The sequence below is a fragment of the Aspergillus affinis genome, assembly GCF_023601865.1.
Source record: "Aspergillus affinis strain CMG 70 chromosome Unknown NODE_41_length_255467_cov_85_872513, whole genome shotgun sequence".
Lineage (NCBI taxonomy): Eukaryota > Fungi > Ascomycota > Eurotiomycetes > Eurotiales > Aspergillaceae > Aspergillus > Aspergillus affinis.
Genome location: NW_026515822.1, coordinates 19952 through 44251, shown reverse-complemented (window position 1 = coordinate 44251; position 24300 = coordinate 19952). Strand labels below are relative to the sequence as shown.

General features: G+C 49.8%; 7 protein-coding genes across 7 annotated transcripts; 3 read left to right on the top strand and 4 right to left on the bottom strand.

The window, feature by feature from the left end:
- Positions 1–792: 792 nt before the first annotated feature.
- Positions 793–1191, bottom strand: KD926_007272 (uncharacterized protein; the record flags this gene model as incomplete). The annotated part of the gene is made up of 1 exon (XM_053100111.1): positions 793–1191. One exon carries the CDS (start codon positions 1189–1191, stop codon positions 793–795), a length of 399 nt encoding a protein of 132 aa, XP_052956142.1.
- Positions 1192–5099: 3908 nt separating this feature from the next.
- On the bottom strand, positions 5100–5774 carry KD926_007271 (MGR2/ROMO1 family protein; the record flags this gene model as incomplete). The annotated part of the gene is made up of 5 exons (XM_053100110.1): positions 5100–5217; positions 5323–5413; positions 5469–5498; positions 5555–5581; positions 5720–5774. 5 exons carry the CDS (start codon positions 5772–5774, stop codon positions 5100–5102), a joined length of 321 nt encoding a protein of 106 aa, XP_052956141.1.
- A 997-nt stretch (positions 5775–6771) lies between these two features.
- On the top strand, positions 6772–9072 carry KD926_007270 (putative cytoplasm to vacuole targeting Vps64; the record flags this gene model as incomplete). Its single annotated transcript, XM_053100108.1, has 2 exons — positions 6772–7872; positions 7948–9072. The coding sequence occupies 2 exons, from the start codon at positions 6772–6774 to the stop codon at positions 9070–9072; spliced, it is 2226 nt and encodes a 741-aa protein (XP_052956140.1).
- Positions 9073–10353: 1281 nt separating this feature from the next.
- Positions 10354–11204, bottom strand: KD926_007269 (ribonuclease P subunit p20 family protein; the record flags this gene model as incomplete). The annotated part of the gene is made up of 2 exons (XM_053100107.1): positions 10354–10997; positions 11096–11204. 2 exons carry the CDS (start codon positions 11202–11204, stop codon positions 10354–10356), a joined length of 753 nt encoding a protein of 250 aa, XP_052956139.1.
- A 667-nt stretch (positions 11205–11871) lies between these two features.
- On the bottom strand, positions 11872–12471 carry KD926_007268 (uncharacterized protein; the record flags this gene model as incomplete). The annotated part of the gene is made up of 1 exon (XM_053100106.1): positions 11872–12471. The coding sequence occupies one exon, from the start codon at positions 12469–12471 to the stop codon at positions 11872–11874; it is 600 nt and encodes a 199-aa protein (XP_052956138.1).
- A 2851-nt stretch (positions 12472–15322) lies between these two features.
- On the top strand, positions 15323–16693 carry KD926_007267 (uncharacterized protein; the record flags this gene model as incomplete). Its single annotated transcript, XM_053100105.1, has 1 exon — positions 15323–16693. The coding sequence occupies one exon, from the start codon at positions 15323–15325 to the stop codon at positions 16691–16693; it is 1371 nt and encodes a 456-aa protein (XP_052956137.1).
- A 5310-nt stretch (positions 16694–22003) lies between these two features.
- Positions 22004–23465, top strand: KD926_007266 (uncharacterized protein; the record flags this gene model as incomplete). The annotated part of the gene is made up of 2 exons (XM_053100104.1): positions 22004–22606; positions 22668–23465. The coding sequence occupies 2 exons, from the start codon at positions 22004–22006 to the stop codon at positions 23463–23465; spliced, it is 1401 nt and encodes a 466-aa protein (XP_052956136.1).
- Between the last annotated feature and the right edge of the window lie 835 nt (positions 23466–24300).

The window sequence follows — 24300 nt, the reverse complement described above, 5'->3', positions numbered from 1 at the left end:
AGGGGTAGAGAGGGTGCGGTGAGAAGCACGAGAGAAAAAACGAGGGAGGAGGGAGGAGGGAAACGGCGCGTGGTGGGGAAGGCGATGGGTTCGCGGCTGTCAACAGCTGCAAAGAGATAGAATTGGCGAACGGATCACATCACCGGTCGCTGGTCGGATGCATGACGTCCGAAAGAATGAAGATCGGCTGAGGACGAGACCGAGAAGAGTTGCAGAAAGATCAAAGCTCGAGTCAACCCCTCAGGCATCCAGGCAGGACTGTTTACTCGGCTGCGCGTCCACACGCCGCGCCTATCAGCGGTCGCGCTGATAACGGTATCGCCGCTTTCGGCAATCCGTTTAGATCTGTAGATCTTGATTTTTCTACTACGTCTGCAAATTTAATCACGTCTACTTGTTCAAACATATACGGGATTGATGGTAGGTAGAGAAATATATGGTTTTAATTTTAATTTTGTTTTCTAAGACCGAGCTGGCAATATATCGCGGCGTCGACCAAGGACATAACTCGTCTATCAGAATCGTCATCAAATGGGGTATATCAAAGGGTATATAGCCATAACACCAGGAACTCCCCGGTGATGTCTTGATAGTGTCATCAGGACTCCCCGGAGAAGACAAAAGCGAATGGGAGAAGAAAGATGAAAATGAAAAATATGTTGAAAAAGAAGCGAAGAGTAGTGACCGTCACAAGGCAGTCATTTTCATAAAGTTGATCGTAAAAAGGTAGATCCCAAGACAACAGAGCCCGTAGTGAGCTTTAGTGCCAAATTATGGCGAGGGGCAGCGTCATCACCAGCAGCCCATGAAGAGAGCAAAAGATCCGGCGATAAGAGCAGCCGACATGTTGGCATCGGAAATGCTGGCTCCTCCCGTGCTCAACGGAACGGAGGGAGTGGCCGAAGCGGTTGAGGTGGCGGACGAAGCGCTGGACGAGCGCACATGAGTGCTTGTAGCGGCGCTAGAGACAAAGCCGCTGCTGGAGCTGGAGGGAACAGTCACAGCGGTGGTGGAGATGACATGGGAGTTGACAGTAGTCGACGCAGCGTCGTCCGCAGACGTCACAGTGCTGACACGGACAAGCGTCTTGGTGATAGTGTTGGTCACCGTCGAGGTGGAAGAGGTCTCTGCAGCGACAAGCTGGGTCGCAGCCAGGCAGAGAACAGAGGAAGTAAGAGCGCCGAATTTCATATTTGCGGCGGTAGTGGAGTAGACAAGGAAGTTCAAGTAGCGATATGGTTATCCGGCAGTTCAAAGAGGATGATGAGCCAATATAGACAGCAAGAATGGCAAGGAAAGGATCGAATAGGGTGCTGCGATGTCGAACCGGCGCAGTGTGTCGCAAAGGCGAAATGAGTGACTGGTGAATTTCAGGTGTCGAGGCAAAGTAGGAGGCGCAAAGGAGAGAGCGTCTCGCCGGAAGGGCAGAAGGTACTGATGTTATAAAGAACGTGGGGGGAGTGCCGTGCTCCAGTCCTGAGGGAGGGAATGCGACAGGGAAACAATAATGCAATGCAGAATGTGCGACAGGGACTGTCGGGCTAAATAGGAACTACACACGATGCGACAGAAATTGTCAACACGAGAGACGGTGGGCACCCTTCGGACCCGATCCTTCAATCGCACCCCTTCCAACGGGCCCCGGGAAAATTCCTCGTCCAATCGCAAGGGGTTTCCCCTGGCCCATAAGTTCGTGGAGCGATTGGACCAGATGGAATGTCCTTTGAGGACTGGCATTTTGCAGTCCCCTTCTCGCACGTCAACATTGGCGGTCAAGTATACGAGGAGTAAACATATCACGGGCAGCCCTGCCCAAGCATTGATGCTTTGAATAGACCGGAACCCTGCCAGGAACCAGCTCAGCAGCGACTGAGTTGGCAAGTGGCATTGATGCTGTTGATTCTGGATCGCCGATCTTTTTTCTTAGTGGCGGTTGGATCGGGTTTTAGGTTCGGTTCCTGAACGACTTGGTCAGGCACGCTTTTTATTAGTCTGATCAAGGAAGATCCACCCGGAAATTGGTATGATTCAGTCCCTTTCATGCCAGATGAAGTGCTCTGCTGTCAACAACAATCTGATGATGGTAAGACATTCCTCTTCTACAATTATTCTTTGAGTGTTTTGCAACTGGCCGGGAGGGCGTTTCTTGTCACTTTCGTTGTCTCTGGACCGCTTCACACTAATTCCTCAAGGCTCGCCCTGGACAATCCCTGGAAAACTAGGTTAAATTAATTTCAAAGAAAAATTCGGTCTCGACCCTCACCCAATTCACGCTAATAAAATGTGACGCAGCGGAGGCAAAAAGATAAAAAAGGAAGAAAAGAAAAGAAAAGGAACTTTTTACACTACCCACAGACCTCCCAGTGAGACACAACAAAGGTCGGCTAATTTCCATCAAAGACCGTTGCTTGGGCCGTCGCGAGGCGAACAAGTGGGACTGTCGAGGCCCTTGACTCGCTTTCGCTTGGCCTGATTGAAAATTCACTTAGTTACCCTTCCCAACACGAGTGCACGGGGATTCAACGAAGGAAGAGGGGATTATTGATGCATCCGCCGTTTCCTCCCGGAGAAATCACGCACTGAGGGGTCAAGTCACCTGACACCAGGGTCTCGGTCTCTATAGCCTCAGGTCTGACTAAATATCCTGGTCCCCTACAGCTACTAGTACTGTGATTTATATCGTGATAGGCTGCTTGCTCGAGGCATTGGGCTAGAACCTCTGCGACCTGCTTTGAACCCCCACGGACCTACAATTCCTGAATGGTATTGCTGACATGCTGACAATTGATGCGCCTCGTACCTGCTGTACGCCTTCGGAATGGGACATCGCTAGCTATGTCACTCATAAACAAAGCTATATGCCACTACTAACATGCTAGCATGCGCAAGGCAAGGGCAAACCCAATGAATGAAAAATTGATCCTAGCAACCAGGCGGCTAAATATGTTAACCACCGGCTTCCATAGCCAGTCATTACCACTTACATCTGCAGGGCTGAAACAACGCCCTCGTTAGCACAAACGCCTCAGGGCTTTAATTATTCAACCCCAGCTCAAAGATGAGCTAAGTTCTCGTGGTGCTTGAAACGTTTCGTAGGCATCTTCATAAAGAAACAGAGTTCCCAACTTGTCTAGACCTCTATGAATTGCTATCAGTACTACCATCGGCAATGCAAGCGCCAAACAAGGTCGAACTGCTCCGGGCAAAAGTCTACGAAGGTGAAAGTTTCTTCCGTCTCCTGGGAAGCGGGCGCTTCGTCAAATACATCACGATTGAACCGAGCCTCTACGGAGTATAGCGTCGAAGGAATGCGTTTCGGTCCCTCTTCCATAGAGAACCTTCCTGGTTTCTCTCGTGGTAATTTGGAGCGATAGATTGATCGCACAATATACAAAGACCGACCAACCACATTTTGACCGCATGGCTCGGACTCAATTCTTAGTCGTCCAGAATCTGTGACATGATGTCTATTCTGACTATCGCGAGCTAGTCATAGAAGGGAAACTTCAAACCAGAATTTGCGTCCCCGAAATTTACAAAAAAGGTCGTTGTCAAACTTTCTCGCTTTGACTAGGAGATTTAATACCTCGAAAGGCACACCGATGAATTGAAGGCCATGGGGTTGGACCTCGATTCCTGGGACGTTTGACGGAGCATGACCGGGTGATCGGGATCTTGGTGGTACGTATTGCCGGTGCACAACATGAAGGTTCACAAGATACAGAGGCATATTTGCAAGCTCTGTCTTGACTGCACAGTTCAGACATCCGACATCGAGACATATATCGATTCAACTTCCTAGTCCGCGATTTAAAACCGGTCATTATCGATTTCGATAGTGCCGGAAAATGTGTTGATGCAAATGCAATTAGCAAAGAACTTTGCGATTTGCTGGATACCATTCAAGATTTATCTACATTAGACGGAGGACTCATCTTAAATGAGCAATGTATGATTGTAAGACTGTTCCTTGACGCTTAATGTTGAAGAATCTTCGGTAGAAGGGTAGATATATACAGAAGAGTTAATGACTGAAAATGAGCTACTGTCAAATTATATAAAAAACTATCAGACAAATAGAAGATTCAACGAGCTGGTTTCATTTTGTCCAATTTGTGACAAATTAACAAGGACCATCGCCATTCATTTACAGGTCTCAGCGAGAATCACAAGAACCTAGATATACAAACATTTAAGCCATCCTTTTGAAGCCGGAAACTGACTACAATTTAGAAGCCCTAGCCAATTCCCCCTATAGCGAAGGTACTCTTACAAATCTAAATCTATATCTTCAGAAATCTAGTGATTTCAAGCTCGATTCAGACTCTTCCAATTCTCACAATCAAGCTATATCCTTAACAAGACCCGCATAATAAATTCTTAGCGTCTTTAATATAAGGTATAGATCCTGATTACGCCTCTTAAAATTATCAACATATAAGATATCACTTCCAACCCCTTCGTCAGATTTTCAAGTTATAAATGAACATCAGATTCATCTCCCTGAAGGTTCACAGACTTATCAAAACGACAGCCCTAATAAACGTTCAGACGTGGCCCATTCCTGGGTTTATGAAGCCTACCTCATCACCGAGGTAGTGCATTTCTTGGAGGTTGGGAGAATCATGGTTATGTCTTTTGAAGAACGTCTTCCTAATGTCGATGCACCATAATGTATATAGTGGACACGGCAGTATTCAGAGTTAAACCTTTGTACCGTGACCAATGTACTGAATGCCCTTGACCGAGCCGCTCTCCATTTCTCTGGGTTGGCCGTATAAAATTCCCTACGTCCTTGCCCGACAATTGGATCGTCATTCTTCATTAAGTGATTAGCTTGTCGAGACGCCGAGAGACGTCACATAACCAAGCTTGATCACCCCCACGCCTCGCTGCTTCATATATGTACATTATATAGGCCCCTATATGGTCCTATCCTCTCAGCGCCTCCATGGGTCAATCCCCATCGCCCGCGTTCTCCCTCTCATCTATCCTGAAGCTGTATGAAAATACAAGCCGAGATAGATACTATTGTACAAAAGCCCGCCACTGTATATCGACTGCTGATCCCAGCATGCAAAGAGCATAGAATCGATCGTTTAGTCGCGTCGCAGGGGGCTCTGGCGGGGGAGCATCATCGGGGGTCCCCTAGCGCGGAGCCAGGCATCGTTGTGAGGTCCTTCGGTACGGATGACACTGCCAATGGACATGAAGAGACTACTGGAGTCAGCATAGAACAAAGAAGAGCAAATTCAATCAGGGCCAATGTTTCATCACTAGTTCATTCGCCCGTCAAGGGAAGCCAAATATGGTAGAGCTTACCCAAAGGTGGCTCCAGATCCAACCATGTATTTACCCAGAGTTCGCATAACTCCGTTAGGTCCAGCACCGTACTGGAAGATGGTGACGGTTCCTGAGATTTATGAGCAACTGCCGAAGAGCGGACTTGAATGCCTGTAGCAGCATACCGATGATGAAGCCCATGATACCACCAACGGCTAAGTAGGAAAGAAAATTAGAATTTCCCCAATGTCGAGCGGATATGTAAACTTACTCGACCCCATCATAGCACCCATCTTCACTGCGGAGGGGTTAGTCAGTTCCATTTTTAATATTCAGAGCAGACATAGCAGAGTGTTGATGTCCATGGCTTGCGCGCAACATGCACCGTCACGCTATCGAATAGCTCTCAAGCATGTTTCGGGAAACTGAAACTCACTCTTCTCGATGGTCGAGGGACCATGCGCTTGAGGAGGACCCGCAACGACAGGCATATTGGAAAGTTTATAAACTTGAAGTAGGAAAAGGTTCTAGAAGGATAATTTTAAAAGGCAGGAGAGTCAGCGGCGAAAAAGGGACCCGCAGATGACTGCTTGTTTCTTGACTTCCGTTCTTCAACGAGCTACAGAGACAGACAAGAAAGCTCCAGCGTCTGCGGCCCCGTCGAACGGTTGAAGGTCCGAGGCCATTCCGAGGACCACGTGACACCGCCTGCCCGATCGGGGATCGTTCCCTCATTACATAAGCCCACACGTGCCGCTCCTCCTCCTCCCCAAGTCGGGGGACTCACGTGAGTGTGAGCCTGAGGCTAGTGAGAGCGAAGTGAGCTGATCCTCTTTCCCGCCTGCAGTGGCCACCCATGCGATTGTGTCCTGGAACAGTTGAGACCCCCGAGTGTCGTGTTATTGCTGTTCTGGCGGCTTACCAAGCCCGTGCAAGGGGGTAAGGTCATTTCTTGCCTCAGTTTCGTCTTAGTTGTCCGGCGGACAGCCTGTCGGTCGCTAGTTTCTTAGGTTGAGTCTGCATACCTCCTTGATCCCGAGGACTGCCACATATTATCATTTCGTCATCCCTTTGATTTCGATCGCCTGTATCTGTGCTTCGGAGGTATGTCTACTGCATCGTCCCGGGTCTTGCGATGAGTGCCATCCACTGCGTCGTCCTTCCCACCAACCCCCTCTCTCGGAGGTCTCCTGTTTATCTGGCGGCAACGGGAAAATGCTAACGTGACTTGCCGCAATAAGTTGGTAGACCTGCGGGAAAAGTGTGCTTGGGCGCACCAGACGCTGCATTTCGCGCCCCTTTTCGAGACTCCTTCCGATCGAAATCCTGAGGCGACCTTTCCTTGGACGATTGTATTTTCTTCAGATACCCGACCGCGCTGTTTATTTACGGGATTTATTCACTCGCGCTTGCTTGGATGAGATAGGACTGCCCTGCAACGGCTGTCGAACATACAAACAAACAAACGGTTTCCAGTGCCCCTTCTCCATGACTGCTGTGGCATCACCACCTAGTGTGCAATCGGGGCCTCGCTTGGGATGGTACGACTCTAACAACGGAGGACAAGGTGCCCTGTCTTCGATGAACGCGGACGAAGTCTCTCGAATGTTTATGCCACGGAAGACCGTTCAGCGATCGAATTCCTCCTCTTCTTTGGGATCGAATTCCTCTACGTCTACAGTCACCACAAATAACCAGAGTACTAATGCCGGACAATCGACGAACCCTGAATCTGCTACCTGGTCGTCGAAAAAGAAACCATCGAGGAACATTTGGCCCAACTCCAAATCAGAACCAGTCTCTGGTGTGAGTAACGCGCGTCCTCAGGTGATGCCGGCCTTCTCTTCGGGGCCTGTCGCCGCCTCTACTATGTCTGCGATGCAACAGCCTTCTATTGTTCCGTCTCAGCATATGCTTCAGTCTTCTCAGCAAAATGGCGTCCGCGCTGGGAGCGCGCCATCTGGAGAGCCCCCCGCAATCCTAACGCTGCTGCCCATGAACGGCACTTTTGAAAAGAAACAGATCAACGTCCCTTATTTCCCCGAAGTTCTGCGAATCGGCCGCCAAACGAATGCGAAGACCGTGCCTACCCCTGTCAACGGATATTTTGACTCGAAGGTTCTTTCTCGGCAGCATGCCGAAATATGGGCCGATAAATCCGGGAAAATCTGGATCAGAGATGTGAAGTCGTCGAACGGCACCTTTGTTAATACTCAGCGACTGTCTCCGGAGAACCGCGAGTCAGAGCCCCACGAGCTCCGCGAAAATGATTCGCTCGAGCTGGGTATCGATATCGTCAGTGAAGACCAGAAAACTATCGTTCACCACAAAGTCTCCGCCAAAGTGGAGCATGCCGGGGTTTACGGCACGATACCGAACATCCTTGATCTCACGCTTGGTGACTTAGATCCTGCGTCTGGGGGTGGACTTCTCCCCTCTCCCCTGAGCCAGCCACTATCACATCTCCGAGGTCGCTCGGGGAGTACTATGAGCAACCGGAGTGCGCAGAGTGCCGCTAGTAGTCAGTTCAATGCGCTGCAACAGCAGCGCCAGATGAACTACTGGAACTCTCCGATATCTATTGAACAAGTTGTTAAAAGACTTACTGTATAAGACCCACCCTTCTTTCCTCAATGTCCACTTTCTAACATGACTACTTTTCAGAGCGAGATGAAACAAGCCAAACAACAATCCCAGGAACTTCGCCAAACCGACGAATTCTTGACTACAATCATGAAGCCCGGTCACATCGAAAAAGAGAAACCCAAACCTTCGCCTGAGAGCACCTCTTCTCGACAGGTCAACGGAAGGCCAAAAATGCCTCGTGTCGACTCCTTTTCACGATTCTCCGATCCTCCGGCGCCCCCACCTCAACAGCCGCTACCCGAGAAGCCTGATGCGCTGCCGCGAAATGGCACCGATTCTCTGTCACCCCTCAAGCGAATGGAGACCGAGAAGCCCAAGTTGGGAGCTGGAAACTCGCCCGTTTCGCGCGACTCGAGTCAGATTATATCTCTCATCGAAACCCTTGCGTCTACTAGAAAAGAGCTTGATAGCCAAGGTACTCGTGTCAAAGAACTCGAGGCGCTGCTGCTCCAGGAGCGCAGTGCTCGGGAATCTGCAGAAGAGAGGGCGCGGAACTTGGAGATTCAAGGAAAGGGGGGTCAAGAATCTGATCGCGCGGCATCGTCTGATGATCAGCCCGATGGCACCCCACATGACTTGACGGACAAGCAAGGTTCCGGAGAGCCTGAAGTCGATCAGACGTCAACCGCACCGAGTCCACAGGAACCCGTGGAGGGCGAAGGCTTGGCTGATGATCAGGCGACCAAATTGCAATATCGCCTCGAGGCGATGATGGCTGAGATGGAGGAGATGAGAAAGCAAGTCTCCATGTTCAAAGATCGTGCGGATAAAGCGGAGATCGAGACGGTTGAAACGCGCAAGTCCTTGGGCGAAATGATCGAGACGCTCCGACGAGAACACGCAGAGTCCGCAGCTGGCAACAAGCCTGTGGCTCAGCAAGAAGATCCTACCGATACTGTTGAGGCTTCGCCCATCAGGGAAGATGCGAATGGCCATGAAGCAAAGGACTCCGATCCACAACCGGAGGATTCCGTGCCTTTGTCCCCAAAGAAGGATATTGAATCTCCTCCAAATTTTGCCCCACAAATGCATCGGCATGATGTCCTCGTACAGTCAAGTCCGTACGCGTCGATGCTTGGAGTGGTGCTATTCGGGGTAGGCCTAATGGCCTACCTGAATGGGTGGCAAAAGATGGACAAATGAGTTGGCCGTCCTTCAGTCATTGCGCTCGAGCAGCGTCTTTTTTGGGCAATAGATGCTCCCTGACGACATTTTCCAAATACCTTCGATCCTTCTCTATTTTCATTTTTGGACTTTATCTTCTGTATTTTGTTACATGCCCAAACTCGGAGTTTATACTGGATTTCCTGGGGTTTTACCTTCTGTTTATTATTCTCGCTGAGACTGTTTTTACCTTTGCAGTTATGATTGTCCATAACTTGCCCGACTCTCCCTCATCCTTCTTTTTTTCTCTTCTGTTTGTTCTCAAGTATCATTTTCCGCAGATGTCATGTTGTTCCAGTTACGATTTCCTGGCAGCAGAGGCCCGTTCTTTTTTTCCTTTCTATGTTCATGTCTCTTTCTCATTGGCAGATCAAGGTCATCTAGGCTCACCCGCCTTTGTGTATTAGTTTTATCATAGCAGCATCACTTCCCTTGGCAGTTCCAAAGCGATGAATGACTATTTCTATGATCTTCTTTTCATCACTGACGACGGTTTTCGTTTGGGATTTCCTTCTTTGTTCATCCAACATGGATTGATTGGGCTGTGCTTTTCAAGAAATACCCGGATAGTGGGATGTGGTTCAGGGGTTAGAAGGGTTGATATCGGTTGAGCAGCTTTTGACACACGCTTTTGTTTTTTTGTGCTTTTCTAATTCGCTTTGGATTTATCTCTAATATTTGTACATAGTTCAGCTTCATCGCATGAATGTTTTTGCATTTCCTGCAGTCTGCAAGTCATTTTCTCATTCAGCTCTAAATATACTGTCTCTTGCAGTGATGGCTTCGGCTTTGTTCATATCGCATTAGCATATAAAAGATACATTGTTTCGAATGTTACCTGATGTTCCCGTCGGCCAAGACACCAGACCTTTCGCTCAGAGTCACGACTGAAGAGCTTTCGGTCCTTGTGTTATAGTTGGACGGCGGATACAGATAGTCTTGTAGACATCAATCATCGGATGCGTGGTGCCTTCTCCTAGTCCACGACTTCTAAAAAGTGCATATCTTTAGTGCACACCGATGCCGAGTCCGTTGAGACCCGACGCATCGAGACCCGACGCATCGAGTCCCGACGCATCGAGTCCCGGACGACAGAGCATAAACCCGGGATTTTACCGCTTGATGCCAGAAATGAGCGCTTTCATCGCTGTATAAAACTTTCCGTCTCGAGAAAGCAGCGCCGCAGCGGTATATCAGGTAGACGTTCTGCATAGCCCCAGTGCGAGCATTGCGAGATCCTTAATCTTGCCTTCATACCGTTCATTTCAAAGCCACGGCGACCTCAACCATATTGACCCATCGAGTCCTCGTCTCCGGCAACTCCTCCTCGTCCATCTTCACCGCCGCATTCGCCGCGCGCTTTCGTTTCTTCGCCGCCGTCTTCGACCGCGGTTTCGCAGCGTCCCCACCCGTAGTGTCCGTCATCTCCTCATCCCCAGTATTCTTCGTCCCCTCCTTACCCCCCTGGCTCTTCACCCCCTCCTCCCCCTCTTCAACAACCGCCTTCCTCACCTCCTCATCCTCAACAACATCGTCCACAACCAACACACTCCCCGTCTTCACTCGCACCGTATACTCCCCCCCGCGCTCCTCAAACCACCGCCCCACACTAAGCGCCTTCTCCATCGCCCGCCCCGTCGCCTTCACAAATACCTCCTCCTTGGAGATCTGCTCCCAGCTTTGCGCCAGCTGCGCTAGACGCTGTCGATCGCGCAATTTGCTGTTCGACAGGTCCACGGATGCCGTAGCGCGCTTCTCCGCCTGGCGGAGCAGTTTCTGGACGCGTTTGACGGCGCTCATGAAGGGGGATTTTGTAGATACGTAGACCGTCTTGGGGACGTTGGAGCCGGCGTAGGGGGATGCGATCGGGGCGTGTGGGATGGGGCGTTTTTGGACGCGCGCGTCTAGGTTTAGTTGTTAGATTGGTTTTTTTTTTGTGTTTCAGGGAGTTGGGCATGCGTGAGATAGGGTAGAGTAGAAGGGTGGGGAGAGGAAAGCTTACATTTGGGGAGTTTGATCATGTCTTGGTTCTTTTTCTCGAAGGTGAGGGAGTGGGTTTTGGATTGGGGATTTGGTTGTTTCGGTGTCCCCATTTTGGGTGGTCGGGACATGGTGAGGAGGTGATGGATCGACGATTAGGTAGCGAAGTATGTATGTAGAGAATAACCACTTGTAGATGATCGCAGGTTGGTTGTAAAGTTGTTTGTTGGATCGTCGGGGAATTTCTGTGGTTTGCGCTTCTCCGGAGATCTTACGATGGAGTTGCCTTGTTCGGATGTGTTTGGCTGGTTTGCATCGGGTGTCCTCGGTGCCCTAAAGACCGGGCTTTGGGCTTTGTCTTGGGTTTACATTATTTGTAAGATGGACTCTTGAGGTAATGATTTGCCACGAAATAAGACTTTATCTGGAACTCTATGGTCATTGACAATTTGGTTCTATTTGTCACTGGCATGGGTCGCCGTTCTGCTGTATACTCTCGTCTACTGCCACTAGTCCTACATGGGAAGATAATGCAAAACTCTACTAAAAAGCCATGATTGGTACATGTGATGTGAAATAGGATGCATTCATCGAGGACATGCTGTGGCAAATGCCCCGGAAATGGAATGTACATGAAACTATATAAGTCATTAAATATCGTAAATCGCAACCGTCCCATCATCCGTCATCATGTCGTAGAAAGATCGTCTAAAGTTGGTCGTCGTCGTAGTGATAACATTAAAAAGATATCAAGTGGAATATGTATAGCGAGTATTGAACAGTGGGACATTTCAGTTCTCAACCCGCAGCGTTCGGTGGTATCAGTTGATTCGACTGCGCCAGATTCTTGCGCCCTGGTAGAAACCAGGATGCGTGACGACGACTTCTTTTGCTCACTGTCACCATTCTCGGTGACCCTTCAGCTACTACCGGAATTGCTTGCACTTTGAATTCTTGCGGCTTGGCCTCTTGTAGTTTGGGCACGTGTAGTTTGGGCTCTGGTGTTTCCGGAGCACCGGTGTGATAACGGCGCCGAACCATAGCCTTGACGGCATTGGTGATCTGGGAGCGGAAATGAGGCATGAGGGTTTCATCTCTAGAGACGTTGCTGGGTGTTTCGCCCGAGACGGCTTCTTCTTCGCCGCTCATAGCATCGATGCGTTGCCGGGCATTCTCTTGTGCTGCTTTCACGGATTTGCGATAGACATCGTGATGACCGAGACATCGGCGAAGGTCTGGCGAGTGGGACATGGATTCTCGCTGGAGTTTGCTTTGGGAGATAGCGGCCAGTTTGCCGGGGCCGGAGGCTTTGCTGATGGGAGGGATGCGAGGGTTTAAACGAGGTAGCCCGCGGCGGACTATTGCCGGAAATTGAGAGGCCTCTGGACCAAGGGACATTGTGACTGAGAAAGGATATTCATGTGCCTGGATGGCTTGTAATCTGAACTTCTGAGGAAGGAGACTAGAACGAGCCAGGGGTGTCCTGTATGCTATATAGGCGCCGAGAAGGGACCCCCACGGAGGCTATCAGATCGCAGCCTTTTACCAAAAACGGAAGTACCTAAGGGTCTGGGTCGTCCAGGATCAAAGCTCTAAAGTCCCAAGCTTCCAGACCGAGGGGAACATCGCTGTCAATCACCGACCGGACCTTCTTGCGGGGTCGAGCGTGGCAAATCCCGATGTCTGATTCGCATTGTCGTCGTCTGCTTGGTCGACGGCTTTGCTCGGGCTGGACTATGGTGGCGTGCAGAGGGGATTATCCCAGGATTTGGCGTCCCAATGCCACGGAATCGATCGATTCGACCCGCTTTATACGGTCTTACAGAAGGCCGAGCACGACACACGTCCCTGGGGAAGCTTAATTTGAGGCCGATGATTTGTGGAAAGTGATCCTCGACCAGTCGTAACTCATAGGCAAAGAGAGACCACACGAGAGAAAAAGGCAACAGTGTCTACTGACAAACCTTGCGTCCCTGGACTGGACCATGTGTATCTCGTCGGGTGCCAGAGGCCTGAGACGCCTTTGTCAAGCCACAGGTGTTCCTAGACGCTTTGTTAGAATCGAGAGGGGTCGAGGCCTTTGCGGGAAAAATTTGACATTCCAGAGCATCTAGTCGAGGCGACAGTCCCAAAGCATCTGGAAAATGGTAAAAGCACCATATCAAGGCTGCCTGGCGGTAAAGTCCGACGCTCGTTGAGAGATGAGGCGGGGAGAGAAGATCTCGACGTCATTGACTACGACGACAAGCGCCCCCCCCCCCCCAGGTCTACTCCGTACTCTGTACAGTCGGTCCTCCCCGGGCGCCACCGTCGTAACCTCTAAGCTGCATGAAGAGCAAAGTCAAAAGTCACCGCATTTGAGTCAGTTGTTTTCACTTGGTCAATCGGTGAACGTGGAGCCTCGACTTAGTCTGTGCACCGGAAGAACCAGCGCGATGGTGCGAAAGTTCGCTAAGAAGCTTATTCTCTTCTCGACACTCTGACTAGCTGGTCCCTGCCCAACTATGTCATGACTCCTCAGTGCCATGCATAATTTTGCATTCACTGGAAGTCAATGCCTATCCCATTGGGGCATGAGACGACGGAGACCTTTTGCAGTTTACTTCAACATGGGCAGCAAAACCGGAGAAAGCAAACCCCTACTACATACGCAAACACACGTCCATGCTTTTCGGACAAGAAGCTAGAGGTCTTGTCCGAGTCCGTTGGTCTATAACATTCTCGGAATTGCGAGCCTGAAGCTGTTGCTGTGGTTGTCCAGACGCCGCCATTCCAGCAAAGCTCCACACTTCCAGCCAACGAGAGCATCCCAGCAATCGGTAGAGGGAGTCTGTTATCAGCCCCGGCTTGGATCTTGATTGGTTATGCTCTCGCAGCCAATGGCCTCGTAAGCGTGGCTTACAGGTGCTGCCTCTTGAGGAAGGACTGGCGTCGGTGTTTGATGGTGAGCGAGATGTATCTTCCCCCCCAGACGGGATATGCTTGAGGGTTTGGTTCGATGAAATGGAATCCGATGAATGGAAGCTAGAAGCTTCTATTATCTATCTCAATGCCCTAGATAGCTGCCAAACCCCGTAGTCTGGAGTGGACCGTGCAATTAAGCAGCTGGGATAGACGTCTCACTAAATTAGCTGCATTAGTCTTCCCGAGCGCTAGAGTGTTAGACGGTCTAAAACTCAGTCCCCAGTCCTCTCATTATGATATAAGAATAACCGACGCAGCAGAGAACAAGTGGCGAACGTACGAGACCTCATGTTCCTCGGATAGGAAACTCTGAAGTCATCGTGAGTGGGAGGAAACTCTCAGAAGACCGAAATCCCGACAACAAACGAGTCCGACCAACTAGAATTGTAATTGAACCAAGTCGGCTTCCACGTCCTGCAAATCCATTACTCCATCTTCATCCTCCGAGTGCTTCACATGGATCTTTTCTCTCCTGGGCTCGGGGTTTCTATTGCCGTCATAGTTGGCTCACGAACTCCTCCCCCGATCTGTTCCATATCCCGACGATCAAAATGTCCCCAGCAACTGCCCTGATTCCCATGTGACAATGATGAGTCCTAGTCCTGTAAACTCCTCGGTTAGTTGCATCATAGCTAATACATGTGGCCAGGACATTCTTTGTTCCGATTGGGACCAGCGTACGAGATTCCGTGGGAATTGTCGCTAAAATGTGTGTACAACTATATTGTACATAATTAATATCCTATAATAATCTTAGCCAGGAACAGGAGGATCCTCACAGGTCTTTACGTACCGGAAGAAATCTCCAGATTCCCTTGACAGTCAGTCCCCTTATCGGGTTGTACAGGCTTACTTATAACTGTGCACCTAATTCGTGGTGCTTTCAGACCTGTGAATTAACATATTGTGCATGGTGTTACCGATATGCATTCTAGATAAAGGAACGTCTATCTAGAAAGACATACACGCTACCGGATAGTCCCGTGATGTACCTTGATATTGGGTGTACATACATTGGTATATAACAAAGGACCAGGTTGCTCTCTGTCCTGCTGACATTTCTTGCACAACCCTGAGATGACATGCTTGGTAGCTACAAGGCAAGTGTAGGCAACTAACCGAAGCACACAAACAGACGTTCCCCAAAGATCCAGACTGTGTGAAGAAAACCCCAAGAGTCGCTAGGGCGTGCATCGGGCGCTGATTGGACAGTCGCCGGTTGTATACCTAGTACCCAAAGAACAGGGCGCTCTCTTCACTGTCCATCTCTTCAATATCTTACAAAATGTGTGTTCTTTCTATCATCCTCATCGCACTTCTGATCTCACTCCTCGTGTTCTCCATGGAGATGACCCAAAGCACCATGGGTCCGCTCAGCGCTATGGAGGGATTGCTTGGCCCCATCCTTTACCTCTGGGCGCTCCTATTTGGCGTAAGCTACCTGTATGCATGGCTTACCTCTTCAAAAAGCAAGACGACTCTTGTGAAAGATCCCAAGGAATGTCGCTCCGTCATCTCTGCCACGAACTTCAGGAAGAGCGACAACAAGCTCACGCCCTTTGAGTCCCGCGCAAAATACAACAAGAAGCTTCGTATTGTATTTGGTGTCGAGAACGCCTTCACTACCACCGATCCAGAATTTTCCCAGCTCTTTACCAACATGTCTGGAGGACTTATGCTTTTACAGCCAGCCAAGTGGAAGGACCTGGCGGAAGTTATCGGCCAGAATACCAGGCGATGGTTAGATACACCCACACCATCTAGCTCCTACCGGCTCTTCGTGCCTCTGACAACAATGGTTCAATCGTTGACATTGCGGTTCATTTTCCTGAGCATCTTCAGCTCGGCTCATCATGTGCTCGAAGTCCCCGACGACGCACTCGTCAAGCTGGCAGATGCGATCAACTGCACTTGGGGTGCCGCCAAAAAAGGATGCGACGTCCCTGTCTTCAAGGATAACGCGTACTTGCAGGAGGCGCTATCGGCCATATTTGAATACAACCTGTCGGATGAGAGAAACAACCCTCTGAGTTTGATCCTGCCGGGATTCGAGACACTGTGGCGAGTGGTTCTGCGGATGGTGCTCGAGTTGGGCTTCCGTCCCGAGGCAGACCACGATGGTTGGACAAAGACCTTGGTAGATTTTTCCAAAAGCCCAAATAGGTACAAGATCATGAGTCCGGGATTGAGCTTTCTCGTGTCGGCGGAGGGTCTTGTCAACGAAACCTTGCGCCTCTACCCGCCTACTCGACGGATCTATCGTGACTTTCAGCAGGGTAAGCAGAGCGACAAAACCACCACCTACGCTGCCGATGTCGAGGCATGTCATTTGAATACTGAGATCTGGGGGCCTGATGCTGCCGTCTTCAACCCGTTGCGTTGGAGTAACTTGACAAAGGACCAGGAGGCGGCTTTTTTCCCGTTCGGCGCCGTCCCCTTCCAGTGCCCTGCTCGACCATCATTTGGGCCAAGGGCTATTGGGTTGCTGGCTGGTGTGATACTTCGTGAGCTTAAAAATGAATGGACACTCAGTGAGGGAAGTGATACCGTCAAAGTTCCGGAGTTTAAGGGAAGGCTGAGCAATGAGAGGAGCGCATACAATGGTCTGTTCTTGGTGAGAGATGATGATCTTTCATGCTTTCCTGACTTCAAATAAATTCGTCTGTTGCTGAAGGACTAGAGCTTTCACTTCGATCGTGTTTCTGACCTTGTTTACAATAAGATCTGATTACAACTTCTGACCTTACCTACTTAGTAGAGTGCCTTATTCGACTGCACTCAGGCTTCTATAGTGAGTAGCCAAATCGACATGCTCAGAAGAAAACAGCTGAGCTCATGTGAGTGACGTGCTCCCTCTACATGTGATGTCGATGGGCCTGTTCATAGATTGCAATCTCAAGTTCAGCCTTTGCTGTATCCTTCACCAACAACACCTGTAAGAACTTAAAGATACAGATTGACGCCTATCCCATCGAGCCCCTTGCAACGCGGATGTTCTTGCATTGCCCTTGCATTAGCATTCTTGTCTGGTGTTCCTTGCGTCCTAGATGAGACAAATATTGAGTTTAAGACATGCTTCGGGGAAGCGATATGATTCTTGCGGCTTGATGTCACTTTGTCCCCCTCTTATCCCTTTATTTCTTATTCTCCGGTTCTACATTCATTCATGCATCAAATCTTCTGCTTAGTACCTGCAGTGCGGTTCCTGCAGTATGGATCATATATCCCCGAATATCTCCGACTAGAACGTGCCTTACTTCCTCTTCTAGTCCCGAGTGACTTGACTAAGCGATTAGCAGCAACATCACCCTATAAACCTAGAATAACCCCGGCTAACCATGGTAACCAATTGGCCCAGCCTTCTACCAAATGTCCTCACGACTTCGAATGGATTATTAGATATAGATGACGACATACACACGTTCATTATATACTGGAGCTGACCCCGACAGGCTCTTCTGGCCAAGCAGTCAACACTCTGCGTGGTTCTGGACCCGAGTCATCTATGGTAAAGGTCTGCTTTTTTGTCCTTAGTATTCGACGTAGACTCAAGTTCTAGATAGTGAAATCTCGCCCCAGCTATCTATCTGTAAGTATTATACAAATCAAATTAACTCTACATGAGATATATTGAACAGAGTCTAGAGTCGAAAAAAAATCATGACAGTAGCTCACTGCTCCGCCCGAGGCTGCACCAAACCCGGCAGCCTGCCCTGCACGGACTGCCTCATCCCTAATAAAGCAGCAATATACTGCTCCACAGCATGCCAACTAAAGCACGGATTTGAGCATCATCGAACCTGCGGCGGCTCCCCTTTATCGGTCTGTTTCTTGATCCGCGCCAGGCCTGCTACTTGGGATCAGGAAGCCGACGCCGACGCCGACGCCGACGAGCCCGAAAAGATGGGGAGGTATTATGACGCGGCCACGCAGACCTGGAAGCTTGGATTCAGACAGGACTGGGGATTATGGGAAGGGGTGGGCATGTTCTATACGCACCGCGAGGACCAGAATTGGCGTTAGGAGGTCTACGGACAGTTCCCAGGAGGTGTGCGTGGCAAGGAACCGCCGGCGGATCTGTTACCAATGAACTGGCTGGCGACTCGCTGCCTTGGATGGACTGTGTATGATGATGTGGTGGTGATGAGGTCGGAGAGCGAGCCTTGGAATGGCAACTGTGAAATTTTCTGGAAGGAGGAGTTATTGAGGACAATTGCGTTCTATCGAAGGGTGGTTGCTCGTGATTGGTTCTTGAAGAATGACGCGCAGGTATCTAGGGGTTTGTAGGATGATACAATGGCTTATGCGAGAAAAGGAAGTAATGGTTTATGGTCCCTCGTGTTTACTACCATTTGGGTGATCTCTGCATTTCCCAAGTAAATCGATACGTAAAGAATACTACGTAGTACTTTTTTCTCTCTTCTTTTATCGAAATCCAGAACTATTATCTGGATTGACGATTATCTCGCGTTTGTTCTTTACCAGTAAACCCACCGGAAAGAGTCCGGGGATTCTGTATCGCGGGCTCGTAGTAGGCATCCCGCGTCTGAGATTGAGACCCCTAATGGCGGAAAGGATCCCCAAGCCCTGTCAGACACATCCGATAATCAACCCGAAACCCACCATCATGGCATGGGGAAATTGATGGCTGATTTGATTTGATCATAGAACAGGGTTCCGGTTGATTGCCCACTCGATGCCAATAGCTTATGATTGTACGGAGTACTCCGTAGATACATACTATGACGGAAGCCCCATCCCGAGACGCATATCGTTTCCGACCGATCAGATAGAGAGTGTCCTTTCTCGTCAGGGTGTCCAGGAAAATTCTCCCGTTGGGAGTTGATTGCCCCAAATAAAACTTCGGATCGATCGCTGGATTCCGATTTGCTTGAAGGACTCCGTAATTCGTAGAGGGTTCTATGACTTGACGTAGAGCCACCGACGTCAGGAAGGTCATTCGTCAAAGAAGCCAAAGCCACGGGCTGCTGTTCGAAATCTGGACTTCTTGATCTGCAGTTGATCAATATTAGGGGGTGGATGTTGCGTCATGAGGCACACCCCCAATCATGAACGCGGCTCAAGAGTTGACGTTACCAACGATCTTGCGTAGACTATTGGCATAGTCTAAATGAATGTCTGTCTTATCGTGCCACGAATACGGAGATAGCGACAGGTCTCTCAATTTAGTGGATCTATTGGAACATTGGTTCTAATTTTGTCATGCTTGGGCGACTTCCCGCTGGGCCACTTTGGGGCTTGGCCGGATCACCCTCGTGGGCAGTGTGAGATGCACCGAGCTTTTCATTTATTTCTCGGAATTTGGCTGCCCGGTGGCAGCGAGTGTGGATTGGAGTGAGGTAAAATCGACCTGTCAGCTATTATACTTGACCCAAGGGCTTCCTTGTTCGTCATGCATAAGCCCGAAAATTTTTTCATTGATGTTGCTTACTGCATTCAGAGAGATGCATATCAATGCAGTGATATTCAACAGGCACTGCGTGGTGATTGGATCATCTGTGGAGCATTGCAGAGAGATTCGAGGGAGATGCCGGATGGGGATTGTTGATTGGACCATGCCGTGCACCATCAGACTGGATAGCTAGGCACGGAAATACGATCGATTCCTTTCCTTCGCTAAGCCGTTCGTTTAAATCAACCAGCTTCAAACGGCCCAGAAAAGGATTCCGTATGGCCGACGCCGTGTGGAACAAAGGTACCGAAGACGCCGAAGGACCAAAGGCCGAGTCAGGAACGGGCTACTAGTTTAGACTGTTTCACTTACAACGGTGCCGGACGGAACCCCTCTCAGGGTTGCACTGATGACTCCATTTTATACGGAGTGGGGGTACCTGGCTTGGGTATCCTCGTTCTCCCTTCGCACGGCTTCACTTGTGTCCATTTGCCCCCAAAAATGAGGAAAACGTCGGGATTCAAACACTGATGGAACAGGTGTTTGAATCTATCACCTTCGACCAGTGTCTAGGAGTCCAATTGCCTCGAACAATGTTTCAGGATCGCATGATCAATAGTAGGTCGTTAGTGTGTTCCGCAGATGTCAGTCAGGGATTGCGTGTCCCGACAGACCCACTGCGAGGGTTGACACAGAGTACCCAGACAACCCGGCATGTCGCTTTCAACCATGAACCATGGAATGGAAATCAACATCCCCAGTCGAGAGGAAGTACTCCGACTGGAGTCTGACGGATCAGATATGCTGGATCAACCATCCTGTGAGGAGAACGATGGAGGAGGGGGAGGGAGGAATATGTCCGGCGTGAACTGTATGTAAGTACTTCTGTCGAGCCACAGCCACCTGCACCACGCTGCATGAGCATGAACTCTCTTTAAAAATAAAAACAGCCGAGGGAATTGACTCAATTGAGAGGGGGAAACAGAAGACCGAAATAAAGAAAACCAAACAAGAAAAAGAAAAAAAAAAAAAATCTTCCCTTGCGTCCAGACTCCGTTGTCCGACCGTACTTAGTTTAGTTCTTAAACTAGAGACGGGGCTTGTCTTCCGAACGGTCCAACTGCTCCAGCCCACCGGGGCGCGATTTTAGTTGAATCAGTTAGCCTTTACGCGGAGGCCTGGAAGAAAATAAGAAGGATAACGGACTTTCGGCTGATCCTTCGTGTGGCAAACCCCATTTGCCATTGGGCACCGAAATTATGTTGTAACGGGGGGATTTAGGAGAGTTTATGCACGGGGGGAGGTTGAACCCCGAATGCAGGAGATACAGAGTACTCTATAGATACATAGTCAGTAGGATTATTGCATCTGGGAGGTTACAGCGCCGTCGCAGGGTGTCAAACCGGATTTAGTTGACTCGAGGTAAATAAACAAGAAGTGCATGGATGACGGTGATAGGCAGGAGGGCGAAAGACATCCATGGAACCGGAATCGCTGTCGATCGATCCTGGAGAGTGCGTGGACGTTGGGTGGATGTCGGGATTGAAGCTAACGAGAGCCTGGAATCGCCTTCGCTCCCCATTAAATCACTCGGGTCTAAGACCCTGTTCTCAGTTTCTGCCTCTTGTCTCCCCTCTTTTATCTCTACGCTGCTCCCTTTCTTAATCTCTTTCCCTCTCTTTCCCTCTCTCTCTCGCTCAACCCCCTTGGATAATTCAATCAATTCATATTTCATTCCTTCTCCCTTTCCTTCCCTAGGTCTCACTCCACACTCGTTCTTCTGAGTTTGATCTCGCTAGTCTTCCCCACTTGATCTCATTGGTTTCTTGGGAATTCGACGCGTCTAAAGTAACCACCAAAGAAACCTCTCCAGTCCCTCGGATTTAGTGCCACCGTGGATCGTCGGATCTGTTTGCTTTGACAGCAACTCGACTCCTCCGAGTACTATTGCTTCCCGTGCAACCCCAATTCCATACAGATCATAGCACTCCCTCGATCGGCCCTCCAATCATTTCATTTTGTTTCCTGTGTATCGTCATTCCCTGAATCTGGACCCTTCCCAATTCTTCGGAGAGAAAACAAACAAGAAAAAACGAGAGAATAAAGAAACGGGGTTCCCGCCACTATCGATAAACGAACAAACAAGACGAGGCCCGACCGTCTCTACGTTTGCCCCTCTCCTACCTCACTAGAAGACCGAAGGGATAGCAGCCCACCTCCTTGTCTCCCTAGTCAAGGAGTTAATTGAGCAGCTCTCGAGGTGCAGATTTGTGCTATGGAGACACACGTTACACGCCATTGAAGCCAGCCCTCTTTACAAGCATCTCTTATCAACTTTGAATTGTGCTGCACCTCCTATCACGTCACACGAAAATCTTCTGGGTCCTTCCCCCTTTCGCTCACTGCCAGCCCTCTTGAACCCGATCCTTATATCTTGTCTTCGTAGCTATTCTCTCATTCTATTCCGTCTCTTTCCTATCTCGCTCCCTTATTCGCTCTGAGGGAAGAAACATCAATTCCTCTTCTATCGCTACCAACATACGCACTTGAACCATGGCGCACGCTACAGAGGAGATTCTGGACAACCCAGATGGATCGTCCTTCCTCTGGATCTTCGAACACTGCCTTCGTTACCCCGAGACCTATGAAATGCCACTTCGCAACATGTATGCATTGAACTGCAATCCCACGAGACAACCACCAGCCGCGACCGGTCCACCCGAGACGGCGTTTGCCAACCGTACCTCCCACTCGTCGAAGTCCTCGGAGTCGTCACAGGAGGCTCCGTGGGGTCGTGACTCCGACTTTCGGGCCATGTTGACCCACGAGATCTCTCAGAAAGGATCGCAACCGTGCTCGCTTCCTCCTACTTTCCTGATTACGTTCCTTCGTCGCTGCTTTGCCACGGAGCTGGAATTCGTTGATTTCCCTCAGGCCCTTACTGGTCTCGATTACCTCAAGGACCTCGAGGTTCGTCGCAAGAAGGAAGTGGCGGCCGCATTGCAGCGGTTGGAAGTCCAACCCGCCGATCTCCGCGCGAACTCGGAGTTCCGAAAGAAATATCCCGGCGTGGTCGTTTGGATCGAAGAGATGAACCTGAAGAACCGCAAGATGGAAGCGCTGTATACCCAGATCTACATTGGTCTCCGTCGTTGGGTGAGTAGAGATTCTTTCCCCGACTGCTCTCGTGTGATGATTGCTAATCAAGATATTCCAGACTCTGATCAACGAAATGCTTATGGAGCCATTCAATAGAGCCAACTGCATCGCCATGCTTAACACCCTGTTTCCACCCGTGACCGAGGGAACCATCACTCCCACCTCGCAGTTGACACTCCAGATTCTCAAGTCTCAGAGAGATGGGTTCTTCCGGTATATTTCGGCCATTAACAACAACAACGCCAAAGTGATCCTTGACAAGGTGATCAGCCAGGGAGCGCCAGAAGGCTCGGACAACGGATGGCCGCTGGTGCGAGATGCCTTGGATAAATATGTTCGGGCAGCCAGTGAGGTCATCGACGAATGTTCGACGGTTAGTGGCCTGGCTAGCTTCGATAGCCTGGAAAGTTTCGACAGCTCCGAGGCCATTGAAGACATTTCGACCCGACACAAAGGCCGAAAGGTCGACTCGGGCATTAGCTTTGGCTCGTCCGAAGTGCTACCCTCCCCCTCCACAAGCAACGATAGCGGCAGCAGGGCAGAAGATATTTTTGATAAGCCTCTGCCCCCGTCGCCCACCATTGATACGCCTTCCAAAGTGGGTGGTTCTAAATTAGAGCGGCTGGCGCGCGAAATCCGCAAGCTCAGCGACAGCGGCAAAGTCAAGGGCCTGAAGAAAATGAGATCCACCAGTGCCCTTGGCGTTCGTCAGGAAAACATCCCCGGCAAAACAGTGGATCATGCGTCCTTCTTTGCCATTGACGAGCAGAAGCGCAAGAGGTTGATTTGGGAAGCGACAAGCCGTAGAAGGCCCCATTCCAAACAACCCAGCGCGGATTCTCTGCAGGAAGAGTGATTTGATTTGATTTGATTGACTTGATTGTATCTTCACCATGACGGTTTTTTCTTTTTTGACACAAAAGTACGGAAGACAAAAAAGCCTCACTTTAGACTGGAGTCTCTCGGAGTTGGCTACCTGGGCTCGATCTTTAATTTTTCGCTTACCTCTTGGGGCGTTTATTTTGTTAATTGTTTTTTTGCTGTTGGGTCTCGCTTGCCCGTCGCAGCGCGAAAGGAAAACGCAGAGTTTCAACAACCACCACCACTACTGACTGGACTGGGTTGTAAAGCAACAAGGAAAAGAGCCTGAGCGGCTTCTGAACGAACCACTTTATGATAATGATGATGTCTAATGAACAAAATATGATTCAATTAACATTAAAAATCCATATCCACTTGTATAACTAGGTCTTATATAACTGGCGTAAAATATGTGTCGTAGCGCAAGTAGAGAGATGAAGCCTTGAAGGTGTACGGAGTATATCGCTGCCTTCGATCCTCAGGCACACTCCGTCCAACAACCGGAGCGGCCAATCAGGGCCCGCCGTAGAAGACACGGAAGTCTTGCGCGTTTGGCCGCTGCGCCCGCCGTAGCAGCAGGGCCTCGACCAGGTGGCCGGAAGCCTTATCAATGCTCTCCACGCAGTCATCTTGCTCTCTTACGACTATTCGGCTGGTCGACGGGAATTCGTCCGTCTCTCAATGTCTACCTGGTGGCCGATTGTTGCATGAATCTCAGCTCGTGCCCATCGTTTGCGGAGCGACTCAGCTAGCTCGTCTTCACTTGGAGTACGGTACTAGCTAGCTAGGAAATAACGTCATCTGAACCCATAATCATTGCCCTATCTGCA